The sequence below is a fragment of the Erinaceus europaeus genome, chromosome 21 (assembly GCF_950295315.1).
Source record: "Erinaceus europaeus chromosome 21, mEriEur2.1, whole genome shotgun sequence".
In the NCBI taxonomy this organism is placed as follows: Eukaryota; Metazoa; Chordata; class Mammalia; order Eulipotyphla; family Erinaceidae; genus Erinaceus; species Erinaceus europaeus.
Window position 1 is genome coordinate 20189393 of NC_080182.1, and position 14095 is coordinate 20203487.

General features: G+C 41.2%; 1 protein-coding gene across 4 annotated transcripts in view; it reads right to left on the minus strand.

Annotated features, from left to right (window-relative positions):
• The window catches only part of GADL1 (glutamate decarboxylase like 1), a 439849-nt gene that overhangs the window by 214859 nt on the left and 210895 nt on the right, over positions 1-14095 (minus strand). For 3 of the 4 annotated variants that reach the window (XM_060180482.1, XM_060180479.1, XM_060180481.1), the window contains exon 1: positions 6607-6773. The exons of the other annotated variant lie outside the window; for it this stretch is intronic. In XM_060180482.1, the coding sequence (XP_060036465.1) occupies positions 6607-6646 (40 nt within the window). In that variant the 5' untranslated portion in view covers positions 6647-6773. Of the gene's footprint in view, positions 1-6606; positions 6774-14095 lie in introns of those variants that run through there. 4 annotated transcript variants of the gene reach the window in all.

Sequence of the window (14095 nt, forward strand, 5' to 3'; positions counted from 1 at the left end):
TAGTCTACCAACAATGTTAAACTATCCAGTTAATGAACATGTATGTGCTTCAAGTACTCTCCAATTGCTTGAAAGATATTTTAAATTTTAGGTATGATCAGCAACTTTAAAAGAGAAAACTATACTGTCTGGAGAGGTAATTGAGTAGTAGAGTGTTAGAATTGCTTGGGGGCCCGGCGGTAGTGCACATAGTATGAAGCACAAGGATTGGTGTAAGGATCCCGGATTGAGCCCCTGGCTCCCCACCTGAAAGGGAGAAGTAGGTCTGCAGGTATCTATCTTTTTCTCCCCCTCTCTATCTTCCCTTCCCACTCAATTTCTCTAGCCTATCCTATAAAAAAAAAAAAAGTCCTCCACCGAGCCCCAGGGATAAATCTGAATGCAAAAAAGAAGAAGAAGAAGAAGAAGAAGAAGAAGAAGAAGAAGAAGAAGAAGGAGAAGGAGAAGGAGAAGGAGAAGGAGAAGGAGAAGGAGAAGGAGAAGGAGAAGGAGAAGGAGAAGGAGAAGGAGAAGGAGAAGGAAAAGAAGAAGAAGGAGAATGAATGAATGAGAATTGCTTTTTCAAGTCCCAAGTTCACCCCTCCACACCATCTAAGTCAGAGTGATGATGCTCTGGTTCTTTCTCTATAATAAATAAATAAATAAATAAATAAATAAAGCTTTAAAAATAAATACATAAAGTTTATTCAGAAAGGAGGAAAAAATAGACACAAATTCAGAACTGCAAGTTAAAAGGACTAACGTATTTCAAGAAGTCACTCTCTTCTTCATTAATGCTGTCATTTATTCAGCAGACATACACTGGCTCCCTAGACCTACAAGTCAGGCACTTTGTCAGGAGCTGGGGATATAGTAAATGACAGAAGATGAGGCTGATGCCTTCACAGACTTCTTGAAAGAAAGAGATCAAAACAATGATTGCACAACATGTTTAAAAGTGCAGTGAGGTGGGCAACACAGAGATTAGCAAGTTTCACTAAAACAAATCCATTCTCAAGGAAAAAAATCTTGAAATCAATGTGAAGATAACTCTATTGTGTCATTGGCCACATAATTCTCTTTTCCCTTTTTGTAGATAGTGACGAAGAGCCAGGCAGAAAGAGAGAGGGAGGGGGAGAGAAAGGGGGTAGGGGAGAGGGAGAGGAGGAAAGGAGTTGGAGAGGGAGAGGGAAATAGGGGAGGGGGGAGGGAGAGGGGAGAGCAAATGGGGAAAGGGAGAAAGAGGAAGGAGAGAAAGAAGAGAGGGAGAGGGAGAAGGGAGAGGAGAAAGGAAGAGGAGAAAGGGAGAAGGGATAGGGTACAGGGGAGAGGGAACAGAGGATAGGGGAGAAAGATAGAGACCACAGCACTGACACTTCCTTCAATGCAGTGGTACCAGGCTTGAAACTGGGTCATTCACATGGCTAAGAGTTCATTCACCCAGTGAGCTATTTCACTACACCCCAAATTGCCCTTTAAGTCGCTTTCCACCAAAAGAGCTCACCTGGTTAGTACACCTACTTTGCCATATGCAGAACTCAGATCAGGCCCTCACTACATTGAGGAAGCTTTAGCGCTGTGGTCTCTCTCTCTCTCTCTCTCTCTCTCTCTCTCTCTCGCTGTGGTTTTTTTTTTTTTTCTCTCTCTCTCTCTCTTTCTCATTATCTGGTTCACTATCTGTAAATGTTAGTGGCAGCAATGAAACCTTAGTGATTACAAAAATAAAAATCACTCTCCACAAAACTAACTCATTCATTTATTTTAATTTATAAACTAGAACCAGACATACAGAAACAGACTGGGGATATGGATCGACCTGCCAAGGTCCATGTTCAGTGGAGAAGTAATTACAGAAGCCAGACCTTACAGCTTCTGCACCCCATAAAGAATTTTGGTCCATACTCCCAGAGGGATAAAGAAAAGGGAAGCTTCCAATGGAGGGGATGGTAACTGTATGGAATTGCACCCGTTACCTTACAATCCTGTTAATCATTATTAAATCACTAACACAATTAAAAAATAATAATGGACTTGGACGGGGAAGACCATTCACCTGCCTTGTCATACTCAAGACCCAGGTTCTGACCCAGGTCCCATCACACTGAAGTATGCTTTGGTGCTGTAAAAGCTTTCCTTCTCTCTTTCTGTCTCTGTCTCTATCTCTTCCTAACTGAAGAAATAGTCAACTCCGAGTAGTGAAGCTTGGGTGAAATACATATTTAAATACACACATATAATAATAAAATTCTTACTCTTTCTCAAAACTGAAAACTCTAATTACAGAGCTACAGTAGCAGCAGCAGGCAAGCACACCAAGGATGTGTGGCCCATCCCACACCTGACTGGCTTTCAGCATTGCACAGGAAGTTGTGTTCAGTAGTCTCCTACCTGTGAAGGAGTGTCAGTCCAGGATATCCTCCTGTAAGCGTGCAGGGTGACTGCACTTCCCAGCCAAGCACATCATGTCCCAACAACATCTACATACAAGTTTTTTGAAAACAACACATGAATTTATGGGGTTTGGGAGCACTATCCCCCAGGCACACTGTATTATTCCTAGCCTTCACAGTGATTCTCAACACCGGGTGTTTTTTATACTTACTTTACAGATGCAGACACTGAGACTCACAGATGTGAATTTTTAGGGGGTGGATTACTGGTTTACAGTAAGTACAGTTGTTGATACCTGTGTAACATTTCTCAGTTTTCTGCAAAACAGTCTCATCCGCAGCCTAGCTCCTCCTCCACCATCATGCACCAGGACCTAATGGCCCCCCTTCCTGCCACAGTCCTTTACTTTGATGCAATACATTAACACTGATATATAAGAGGCAGACCCAAGTGGGTTGTAGGGTAGAAAACTCACGCTTTCTTCTTCATTCTGTCTTACCTTTACTTACAGAGAACAACTATGGTTTCTACCATGGACCTATGTCTTCTACATGGACTCATCTGCCTTATCCTAAAAAGAGTATAACTGGGGGGGTTTCTAGTTGAACACACATGATACAATGCACAGGGACCCAGGTTCAAGTCCCCAGTCCCCACCTTAAGGGGAAAGTTTTGTGAGTGGTGAAGCAATATTGCAGGTCTCTCTGTTCTTCTCCTTCTCTATCATCCCCTTCCCACTTGATTTCTGGCTATCTTTATCCAATAAGTAAATAAAGATAATAAAAATAATGTTTAAAAAAAGAGTATAACTGGTCAACCTGTTCCAAAAGAGGACTGTTTGAGGGTTGTCCCTGCAGACACTGTCCTTTTTCCTGAGAAAGACTAAACTGCTTTGCATTCCTAGCCACCTGAGAGTCCCTGGTGGAATGGTGAAGCTCATGCCCCAACCTGAGAAAGGATCATTTGGAGTTGTCTCCACACACCTGTGGCTTCCAGCCCAGCCAATTGCATGGATCTTGGAATACTGACAGCATCCCCTCCTATCTTTATCACCAGAAAAGAAGAACAAAGAATGTTGGGAGCACTTTGTGACCTTAGAGCTACACTTTAGCCACACTTCTCCCAAATGGCTCCTGTAGGGTGAGGTCAAGGAGTTTGGTTCAGTTCACCCATAGACATCCAACATCCTATACCAATAACAGAGTACTATTGACCAGTGTCAGAAATGTGGACTCTGGAGTCAGAAAGCTTGGGTGATAGTCAACCTGTCAGAGTCTCAGTTTTCTCAAAACCAACCAACAAAACATAACAAAACAAAACCAGTGCCCTTCTCATTGGTTTGTTTTGATAAAATGATACTTGTAATTGGTTCCCTAGTAAATATGATGTGATAAACAAATGTTAGCTCTTTTCATCTTAAAAGGGAGGGATTGTTAATCAAGTTGGTGAACTTTGTTGTAGTGGGTTCCATCTAAACAATGATCAAAATCAGTCAATCAAGAAATAAATAGAGAAGAGGTAAGAGAGGCATTGATGCACAGGTCCTGGTGCATGATGGTGCAAAGGATAAGGTTAGAGCTGAGTGTTTTGTAGATACCTGTCATGGGAGATGAGAAACTGTACCCTTGTGTCAACCACCGTACTAATGCCCAGGACAATTCCCTACTCCTAAACTCCAATCCAGGGAATATCAGGAAACCAGAATTCACTTTATGAGATGAAGGCTATAAAGTGGATAAAGTGAATTTTTCCCAATAAGGGAAAAAAATGTGAAAAGGTTTCAGAGAGAAAGTAAAAGAAGGGGTAAGGAGAGTCAAAAGATTATAGTAATTTCCCCCTGAATATAATGATTTCAATGTTATTATAGTATAACAGTATAGAAATGTCAGATTTTCAAGAAGGAAAATTTTACTCCCTCCTATTAAAGCAAAATCTTCCTTCATTTTAAAAGTGTTTTCATAAGAACTATGGATTAATTTTTAAAAAGCATCAAGACAGTGTCTTTGTAGGCTGAATTATATAGGTTTATGTAACTATGTCAACCCATAACCCACCCAAAGAATTACTTATTTTTAATGAAATTAAACATTGATTCTGGATTAATAAGTTGCACAGCCTCCTCGTAGATGCACTACAGCAAGATCATAAGCTGCATCAGACATGAAGGATGGAGTAAGAATTCTGTATCTGCAAGAGGATTCCCTCTGACATTCTTCCATAATGTAAAAGGATGTAACATAGCCAGTACGAGAGTTTGCTTGATGCTGGTGTCTCATTTAACATACTCATCAAATATCATTGCACATCATTTTGTCATTTTGTCACACCTACTTGGAAATTTACTAAGTCTGACAGATATATACCCTATGTTCATTTAAGGTGTTGTAGAAAACATGTAGTACATTTAAGTGCAATTAGATATGGTTTTCATCTTATCTCTGCTCAACAATAGCAAGACAGACAGCAGGTTAAGCATCCCCATGAACTCAGGAATTTAGGTTTAAGCCTAAGCTTCCTATCTGGCAGCTCTTATAATTATCACAAGCTTTAGTCAGGCATGTTAGGCTATATGAACACATGTTTAATTTAGGAAAAACAGATTCCATTTCTTCCTTGAGTTCAAAAGAATGTGTGACTTTTCAAAAGGAATTAATTGTGTGTATATATATATGTATATATATATATATATTTGTTGTTATTATTATTATTTCTTTTTCCCCAGAGCACTGCTCAACTCTGGCTTATGGTAGTACAATAGGTCTGAACCTGAGGCCTCAGAATCTCAGGCATGAAAGTTGGTTGCATAATCATTAGACTATCTCCCCAGCCCAAGAGCAAAATATGCAAGGCTCAGGTAACAAATGGCAATCACTCTGCCTAGTCTTCACTTACATGAAAAAAAAAAATCTACCTTGGTAGCAGGGTTTAAAAAAGTCAAAAATCTAATTTGTACTTCTCAATCAGTTATCATAGGGCCAAGTCTTAAGCTATATGTGCTAATCCTAAAAACACAAATGTATCAATTTTACAAAAAGTCTAAACAGTTTAAAGTGCCACTACTTATGCTACTGAATGAGAACAGTAGCTACACACACACACACACACACACACACCCACACACACACACACGGGGGGGGGGGGATATGAATTATCCTGGGAAATTTCCTTGCTATAAAAGGAAGGAATAAATCACTGTAGCAGAGTGTTTCCTGCCTTGCCAAGCACTATGAAAGGTTCTCTGCCCTGCAGAAGTCTGATCCACAGGGAACCCAAGCTAGTGTACCTGCTGCACCTGTTGAGGCCAAGGCCCCAGAGAGTTTCGATTTAACAAAGCTTCATTAAGTAAGCTGTGTTCAGCTAAATCCAAAAGGGTTATGGATACAAAGCGGAGTTATTCCCAGAGGAATTGCTCCTCTTAAAAGGTCAACAACTAACTAGTTAGTAAAAATGCCGGAGGAGTAATATTGATGACATTTCAAAGCTAGGGTCCTTGACTAGAGGACACAGAGGAGTTAGGAAATCTAGCCTGACATCTTCAGAGAAGATCCAAAAAAGATGGGGTGAATTGGATATAAGGGAAAGGCTCGGAGGACTTCAACAAGCTTTAAAAGCAACAAGACCTTTCCCTGGTAAATGCTGGCAACTATCATCTTACAGTAGCACTGTAAGAGACACTGAGTGAATGATAAAGTTAGTGGCAGTCTGCTGCACAATGCCCTGTTTAAGCAGCTAATGCCCAGGACAATTCCCTACTCCTAAACTCCAATCCACGGAATATCAGGAAACCAGAATTCACTTTATGAGATCAAGGCCATCTCTTTTTAACGTCTAGTTGCCAAGCAGTGGGTGCTGTGTATGACTCAAAGCAGAAGTTACCTTTCTCTCAGAGAAGATACTTGCATGCTGCAAGCATCTGTACCCCAACTATCAAAACCCCAATATGCAAATTAACAAAACTTCACAGTGCCCCATATGCCCCAGGCAAGGTTTCTCTAAGCCTTATGAAAATTAACGTGTTTAATAATAATATCCCCCAACAAGTGTGGGCAAAGGCGCAAAGCTCATGAAGATGAGGAGTTCCTGATCACCACAGACCCCTGTTCCACTAAAAAAATAACTTCCCTAGGCCCCCAGCCTGCCCACCAGCACCAGGGAAATTAACTTCCCCTCCCACACTCCCCACAGGGGGCGATTAAGGACTGAGAGTACAGCCATGCTGGGGGAGGGGGTAGTTACCTTCCTCTGAGTACTCTGAGTAGTTCTGGTCCTTGCTCATCTCTGCTCCCCTACTCCAGGCTGCCTGCAGGCTTGGCTCCTGAAGTCTCAGGCAGGTTCTTTACTGAGGCACTGCACTCCTTGAGGACACGCAGGTGCAAAGGGAGGTACCAGGGCGTGTAACAAACTCCTTTCACTTTGCTGCCCAGGCTCCAGTGCCAGCCTCCCGCAGCCTGGGACTCTATTATAACTTGGCATGAGGTTGGATCAACTGACCCAGGGACAGAGTACCCCCGCCCTCACTAGAAAGGGGTGGGGAACTATCTATGTGTCTGTGTGTAGGCAATGCCATGTGGGAACAGGCAGACAATAGCCCTCAGCAGCCTTGCCAGGGCAGAGACTGGACTAGGCAGACAATGGACTGAGACCTGTAACCATCGTCGCATTGTCTTGCTCTTTGGAGTAACAGCCTGGCAGGATATGAGCTGGCCCGAGGAGCCCTAAGCTAAATATGATGCCTAACTCCAGTCTCCCAGCTCCAGGAACCTATTTTAGGGCAGCTGCTGGGGTGAACAGAATTTGCTGCCCGTTCATTTGGTACTGCCTTGACATATGAGAGTTCTGCAAATGAATCCCTTTTCCGGAATCTGATTTCAGTCTCTGTGGAAAATCCTTCTGCAAATTTTCAAGTTCAGAGAATAAAAAAGGAAGGGTAGCACCCTGTTGTTTTCTCGTAGTGTAATAGGGAAGATGGCATAACCCCAATATATTGGTCTCGTCTTTAGACTCACGTTTTCTCAATGCTGTGTCTCTTCCAGCATGCCCCTGAAAACTGAGTCTCAGCCATGTTCCCACTGTAAATTTAAATTTAATCAGTGAGTGTGGCTTTTTTTTTTTTTTGTCATTCCTCCAACAAGCTTTATGTTTAATGTTCAATTCCCTTGGGAGCTTTTAACTTAGACTGCTGATATGATAGGTGCAATCAGTTAATGCCACTTCAAAGCACATTCATGACACTACTGCATTACATCTGTAATCTAGAGCCTTCAATACACTGACAAAATAAATAAACAAAGAAAAGGAAAGGAAAAAGGAGTCCTGGTTTACTTATGTGCAGTGCCCAGTATAATTTCTCAGCAGGGAGATTATGTCCTCTGGTTAGTATAATTACAGTCCAGTGCAGACATTTCTCTTAAATAAGAACTAGTTATTCCTAATATACCCAAAACTGGTTAGAAAATAAATGGAAGTGAGAGCACTGCAAACAATTTTATGTGATTTCTGAGACACACTTCCCCCACTCTGCTCCTTTGTATCCAGTGTCACCAGACAGAAAACTGAGATCCTGTGGTAAAAGTATAACTAAGAACTGCAGGAATCAACCTCTGGGGACTCTAGTAGAACTACCGAAAGAGCTATACATTCTGGCTAGTTGTTCATTTTTGTTGCTATTATCAATAACTATATAATAAGCAAATCCTCTTCTTTCCAGCTCAGCTCAAAACAGTGTCAAACACCACTAAATTATTTATCTCTCTGTATGAGACAAAACGGGCCAGCTGGCTTCAGAATAAACCACAAAAGGGTCAATTTAGAGATCTAGAAAAAGACCCCTTCTACTCTCACCCCTTCCTTTCTCCAGTCAGGGAATACCCCATTCAAATAGTCTTAGCTTGATATTGAACAACTAAATGAGCTGACCTCTTACTGAGTTTACCTTAACCATCAGATTTATTCTATTTTTTAAATATTTATTACTTTTTAAATTATCCCTTCGTATAATTCTTCTAAGAATGGAAATTATTGTTCCCCATTTACAGAGTAGCAAATAGGCTCAGCTTGCCCACAAACACTGAGGTGAGGAGTTTCAGAATCTTGACTAGAATGTACTTCTCTATGGTATCTGCTACAAACAACACCACATAACAGGGAGAGACAGGAGCAGAACACTTAAAAAAATATATATATATATATCAACTACAACAGCCTCTTAATGAGCCATGTTGTGTTAAGCTTGGTGCGTAATCTTAATCCAGTACATTAGTCTCAGTCAGCACCATAAGTGACTCAACTGGAATTCAAATTTAGGGACTTCAGAAGTTTATCTTTTATGTTATATGTAACATAACTACTTTGTTTTATTTTATCTGCTTTTGGCATCATTGGTAGACATTTGTCTTACTGGGTCTAGAGTGATGGGAATTGGAGATGACCTTGAAATAATAAACACCATTTTATATTGAATGTGGACATTGCAATTTGGAGAAACTTAATATGTCTTTTGTGTCCAGACATGTAAAGAACTACTTTTAACCTGCGATGATATGATAGGGACTAAATTAAGTGCAGCACACAGATAAGACACAGTCCTGAAGAGATTATTGTCTGGGTTAGTGAAATGGATGTGTGAACAGCTAAATCAAAATGTATTAGGTTAGATGCCACAATAGCAAAGTGTGCAAAAGCGTACAGAAGCAGCACTGAGTGGACAATTAACTATGTCAGAATGGCCTGTGCTTTTCTAGGTAACAAGAAGGCTTTTAAATCCCAATGGCTTTCAGAAACCAAGATGTATTTTTCATGCCTGCTAAAGGCCCATCAAGAATCTACTACACAAGGACCGGCATAAGGATCCCGGTTTGAACCCCGGCTCCCCACCTGCAGGGGAGTCGCTTCACAGGGGGTGAAGCAGGTCTGCAGGTGTCTATCTTTCTCTCCTCCTCTCTGTCTTCCCCTCCTCTTTCCATTTCTCTCTGTCCTATCCAACAACGACAACAACAATAATAACTACAACAATAAAACAACAAGGGCAACAAAAGGGAATAAATAAATAAAAATAAATATTAAAAAATAAATAAAAAAAGAATCTACTACAGCTTTCTTGCATTATTATGAACATTTAAAAACGCTAACATAGGGAGTCAGGTGGTAGCACAGTGGGTCAAGTGCATGTGGCACAAAGACCAAGGACCAAGGTATGGATTTTGGTTCAAGTCCCCGGCTTCCCACCAGCAGGGGAGTCACTTCACAAGTGGTGAAGCAGGTCTGCAGGTGTCTCTCTTTCTCTCCCCCCCCCTACTTCCCCTCCTCCCTCCATTTCTCTCTGTCCTATCCAATAACAACGACATCAATCACAACAAAAACAACAATAAAACAGCAAGGCCAACAAAAGTGAATGAATAAATAAATAAATATTAAAGAAATTTAAAAAATGCTAACATAGTCTTTCATTCTAGAAGTCTGGGAGAGAGCAGTAATGGGGGGAACATCCCCAGAGTACAGAAATTGAAATGAGTAGGCGGAAGGTAGCATCTGGCTTCATCCAGGTTTGAAGCCCACTTCTATGGCTGATGGCACTGGTGAAAAGCTTCAGTCTCTCTCCCCACCGGCCCCCTACCCCCACCCCACTCCCTTTTCTATTTGAAATAAAGTTGGCCAGAGAGGTGAACAATCTTGTGCCTATTGGTTGCTATGGAAACACACAATTCATGAAACCCAGGAAGACCCAGGAAGAATGGTCCTGACCAGGGACCATTCCAGACACAAAGAAGCCGTCATGATCATTGATAGTGGCAACTCAGACTGCCCCTTTGTTTGTGTTCTGGTGTCTGAAATTGAATACAATCTTCAAAAAAATCACCAAAAGGTCAAAGATGAAGGCTTCTTTCTTTTTCTTTCTTTTTTTTTTTGTCATAGCTACAATTAGTTTACACAGACAAGGAACTCTGTGGACATGCCCTTGGATAAAACTACCACTAATAAGAAAATTTTCTAAGACTCTCCTCTTAAACACAAGGTCCTCAAGAGCATAAGGTCAAATTTTTAAGAAGTACAAGAACAAATACTTCTTTAAGAAGGTGAAATACCATTTACTTTAATAATAACTACTATTATTATTATTGAACAGAGCACTGCTCAGCTATGAGCTATGGTGGTGCTGGGAATTGAATCTGGAACAGTGGAAACTTGGTTATAAAAGGTTTTTCCACTACTGTTATCTTCCCACCCCAGAACTTGCGATTTTAAAGAATATCTTGTTTAAGTTATTAACATTTGTCTAAAAAGAAAAGAAAAAAAGGTCCCACTCAGCTTGAGACACACAGATACAGCAGGTCACTATTAGAATATAGAGGAGGTTGATATGCAGACTCTCTCAAAAGCCTAGATCAAGTAGATCAGAAGCAACCAATAGCACAGCTATATACAAGATACTGGGTACTGTACAGCAAACCATAACAAAAGGACTTTTTAAAGTTAACCCAATTACCAAATAATGTGATGCTAACATTAACTATTGATTGTCTTTTTGAACCCTAAGACAGCAGGAACCTCACATCTCCACTATAGAGCCTCTACTTCCCCCAGTCCTGGAACCCTTGGATAGGGCCCACTTTCCCGTATGCCTCTCCCAATCCATATCAAATAATATTGCATCTCCCGATCACAACCTAACCAACACAACGATTGCCACCTCAACATGCTTCACTTCAGACTGTGTCCAGAGACTTCACGTGTGGAATGACAACCCTTCAGCTTCATTACTCGGGTGAGACCTTTCCTTTCATAGTATACTCTAATTCCATCTCAGGTGGTTCACTTTCTAACAAAGTCCCAAAACCTAGATATACACCAGTTTCTGTGAGAGAGAGTGTATGTTCACACGTATCCATAAACTACTGCAAAATATATACCTGAAAGCAGAAGTACACTAGAGTTTGCAGAGAGTACCTCCCTAACACTTCCTCTCCACTATTCCAAGCTTTGGGTCCATGATTGCCCAACAATTTGTTTGGCTTCGTATGTTAACTCTCTTTTCAGTCACCAGGTTCCAGATGTCATCAGGATGCCGGCCAGCCTTCCCTAGACTGAAGACCCCACCAATGTGTCCTGGAGCTCAGCTTCCCCAGAGACCCACCCTACTAGGGAAAGAGAGAGGCAGATTGGGAGTATGGAATGACCAGTCAACCAACGCCCATGTTCAGCTCAGTGGGGAAGCAATTACAGAAGCCAGACCTTCTACCTTCTGCAACCCACAATGGCCCTGGGTCCATGCTCCCAAAGGGATAGAGAATGGGAAAGCTATCAGGGGAGGGGGTGGGATATGGAGATTGGGTGGTGGCAATTGTGTGGAATTGTACCCCTCCCACCCTATGGTTTTGTTAATTAATCCTTTCTTAAATAAAAAAGAAAAAAAGAATATAGAGGAGGTACTTATAAGCAAGGTATAACCTTGGGACACCCTTCTTCCTTCTGGTGTTACAACCAAATAATGGAAGGAGACTTATTAAGAAATGAACTTGTCTTTTTTCATGTTTTTGCTGCTGCAACTCACCACAGAAAATGATATAGCTTTCCCACTATTTGTATTAAGAAAGAAGCAGCCAGCATATGTCTCCACCCTGCAGTGAGTACTTCCCAGATAGATAAAAGTTTTCTAGGGGGAGTCGGGCTGTAGCACAGTGGGTTAAGCGCACGTGGCGCAAAGCACAAGGACCAGAGTAAGGATCCCGGTTCCAGCCCCTGGCTCCCCACCTGCAGAAGAGTCACAAGCTGTGAAGCAGGTCTGCAGGTGTCTATCTTTCTCTCCCCCTGTCTTCCCTTCCTCTATCCATTTCTCTCTGTCCTATCAAACAATGATGACGACATCAATAACAATAATAACTACAATAATAAAACAATAAGGGCAACAAAAGGGAACAAATAAATATTTTTTAAAAAATTTTCTAGGGTAAAACAGAGACAACTGTAAACGTATTAGAGCTGGATGTCCTACACCAGTAGGCACACACTGCCCACTACCAGCTGAACCTGGACTACAAACTGAGTTTATTCAATTCTCACCCGGATTTTTTTTAATCAACCAACAAAAAATATCTCATAAAAATCCCATTCTTAGCATTTCTAGAAAAATCAGATCCACTGGTCATCAGTGGACTTGCTTTTTCTCAAGGTATCAATCAACGCTTCAGTCTTTAGTCCTCTTCTGCTGACTTCTGATAGAGCCCACTTTTGTGTAGGCATGGAAGTTGGATTAGGCTTACAGAACTACTAATCTATATAATCAGAAAAACAACAACAGGGCATTTGACATTTGAGAGTGGAAGGAGATGGGGTCAAGGACTGATGATGCCTTGAGCTTGTATGTAGGGAGAGGAGAGAGAGAGAGAGGTTGACAATGCAAGAGAGAGAGAGAGAGAGGACTTCAAATCATGTTACAATTAAGGCTGTTGTCTGGGAGTGAGGGCAACAATGAAAAGTCATTTTTGTGGAGGAATAATGTGGTGAAAAATGTTTTGAGAAAATGAATCCTGGAAAATCTAGTATTTGAAGGTGTGGCCATGGAGGACCAGAGAGAGTTTCTCAGTATACTTGTTAGGTCTTATAAGCCTTGAAGATCCACCCCAGGAAATGCCAGGTAAGAAAATTCAGGGCATAGGCCCCAGAAACTGTATTTTAAGCCAACACCACAGGGGCTCACCCTGTGAGAAAAGCTACAGAGAAATGGTGCAAAGAATGTTCTTGGGAACCAAATGACTCAGTCCAACCTTTTTCTTTACCACTAAAAGCTTTCTAATCTTGGAAATATTATTAAACCTTTATGTTGCTCAGTTCCCACCTTTGAAACATGGGGATGATGGAACCTATCTCAAAGGGGCATTAGTGAGGAGAAGATGCACTGGCATACAGAAAACACTTAACAGTTGTGTTTAGTACAGAGGAAGTGGACAGGCAATCTGAATACTTTTTTTTTTTCTTTCATGCCTTCTGTCATGATAGCTCTCGGTGTATTTTTGCCCATGAATCTTTCACCTCTTTCCCCGGATAATTCTTGTGCAAATGGGCCCAGGGATACTTCCAGAATCATTGTCTTATAGGACTGATTCTACTAGACCTACTGTGACATGCTTACAGCTCTGCTTGGGATTTGCATATTTCTGTGTGAAGTGAAGACAGAAAGGGCTAGCAATTAAAGCTGTGAACATTTTTAAAACAAACAACTCTCAGACTGCTGACACCCACTTTAGTCATTTGTCTACTTTAATCACTACTGGTGTTTTCTACTGGGAGAAGAATTCTGAAAAAGACACATGGGTGGACGCAGGAGCTAACTTTTTGAGACCTAAAGCAATTTTTCTGGATATGTGCCGCACAGCCATAACTGTGGTTGTTGCTCTCATTCTCTACATTCTAAGGAGAAAAGAACTGTGAGCAATGCTAATTAGGCTGAATAAAACAAACATTCTCTTTCAGTTTTCACAGTGGTTTTCCAATTGTAACTTGAGGACTCAGCACACGGGATGGTTATTTATTTTCCTAAATAAAAGTAATGAGAAAAATGATTAAAGGTGAAATTAGATTCCTCCTGGCAACTCTGTGTAAAAGAGGGTAATTGAAAAGGAGAAGCCAGGTGTCTGGTTTTCTGTGTGTAATACAAATGAAGTGCATTTGCTTTTTGAGGGTTGAGAGGGAAACTTTTAGGTAATTTTGGTGACAGCTGATTTTCACAGGA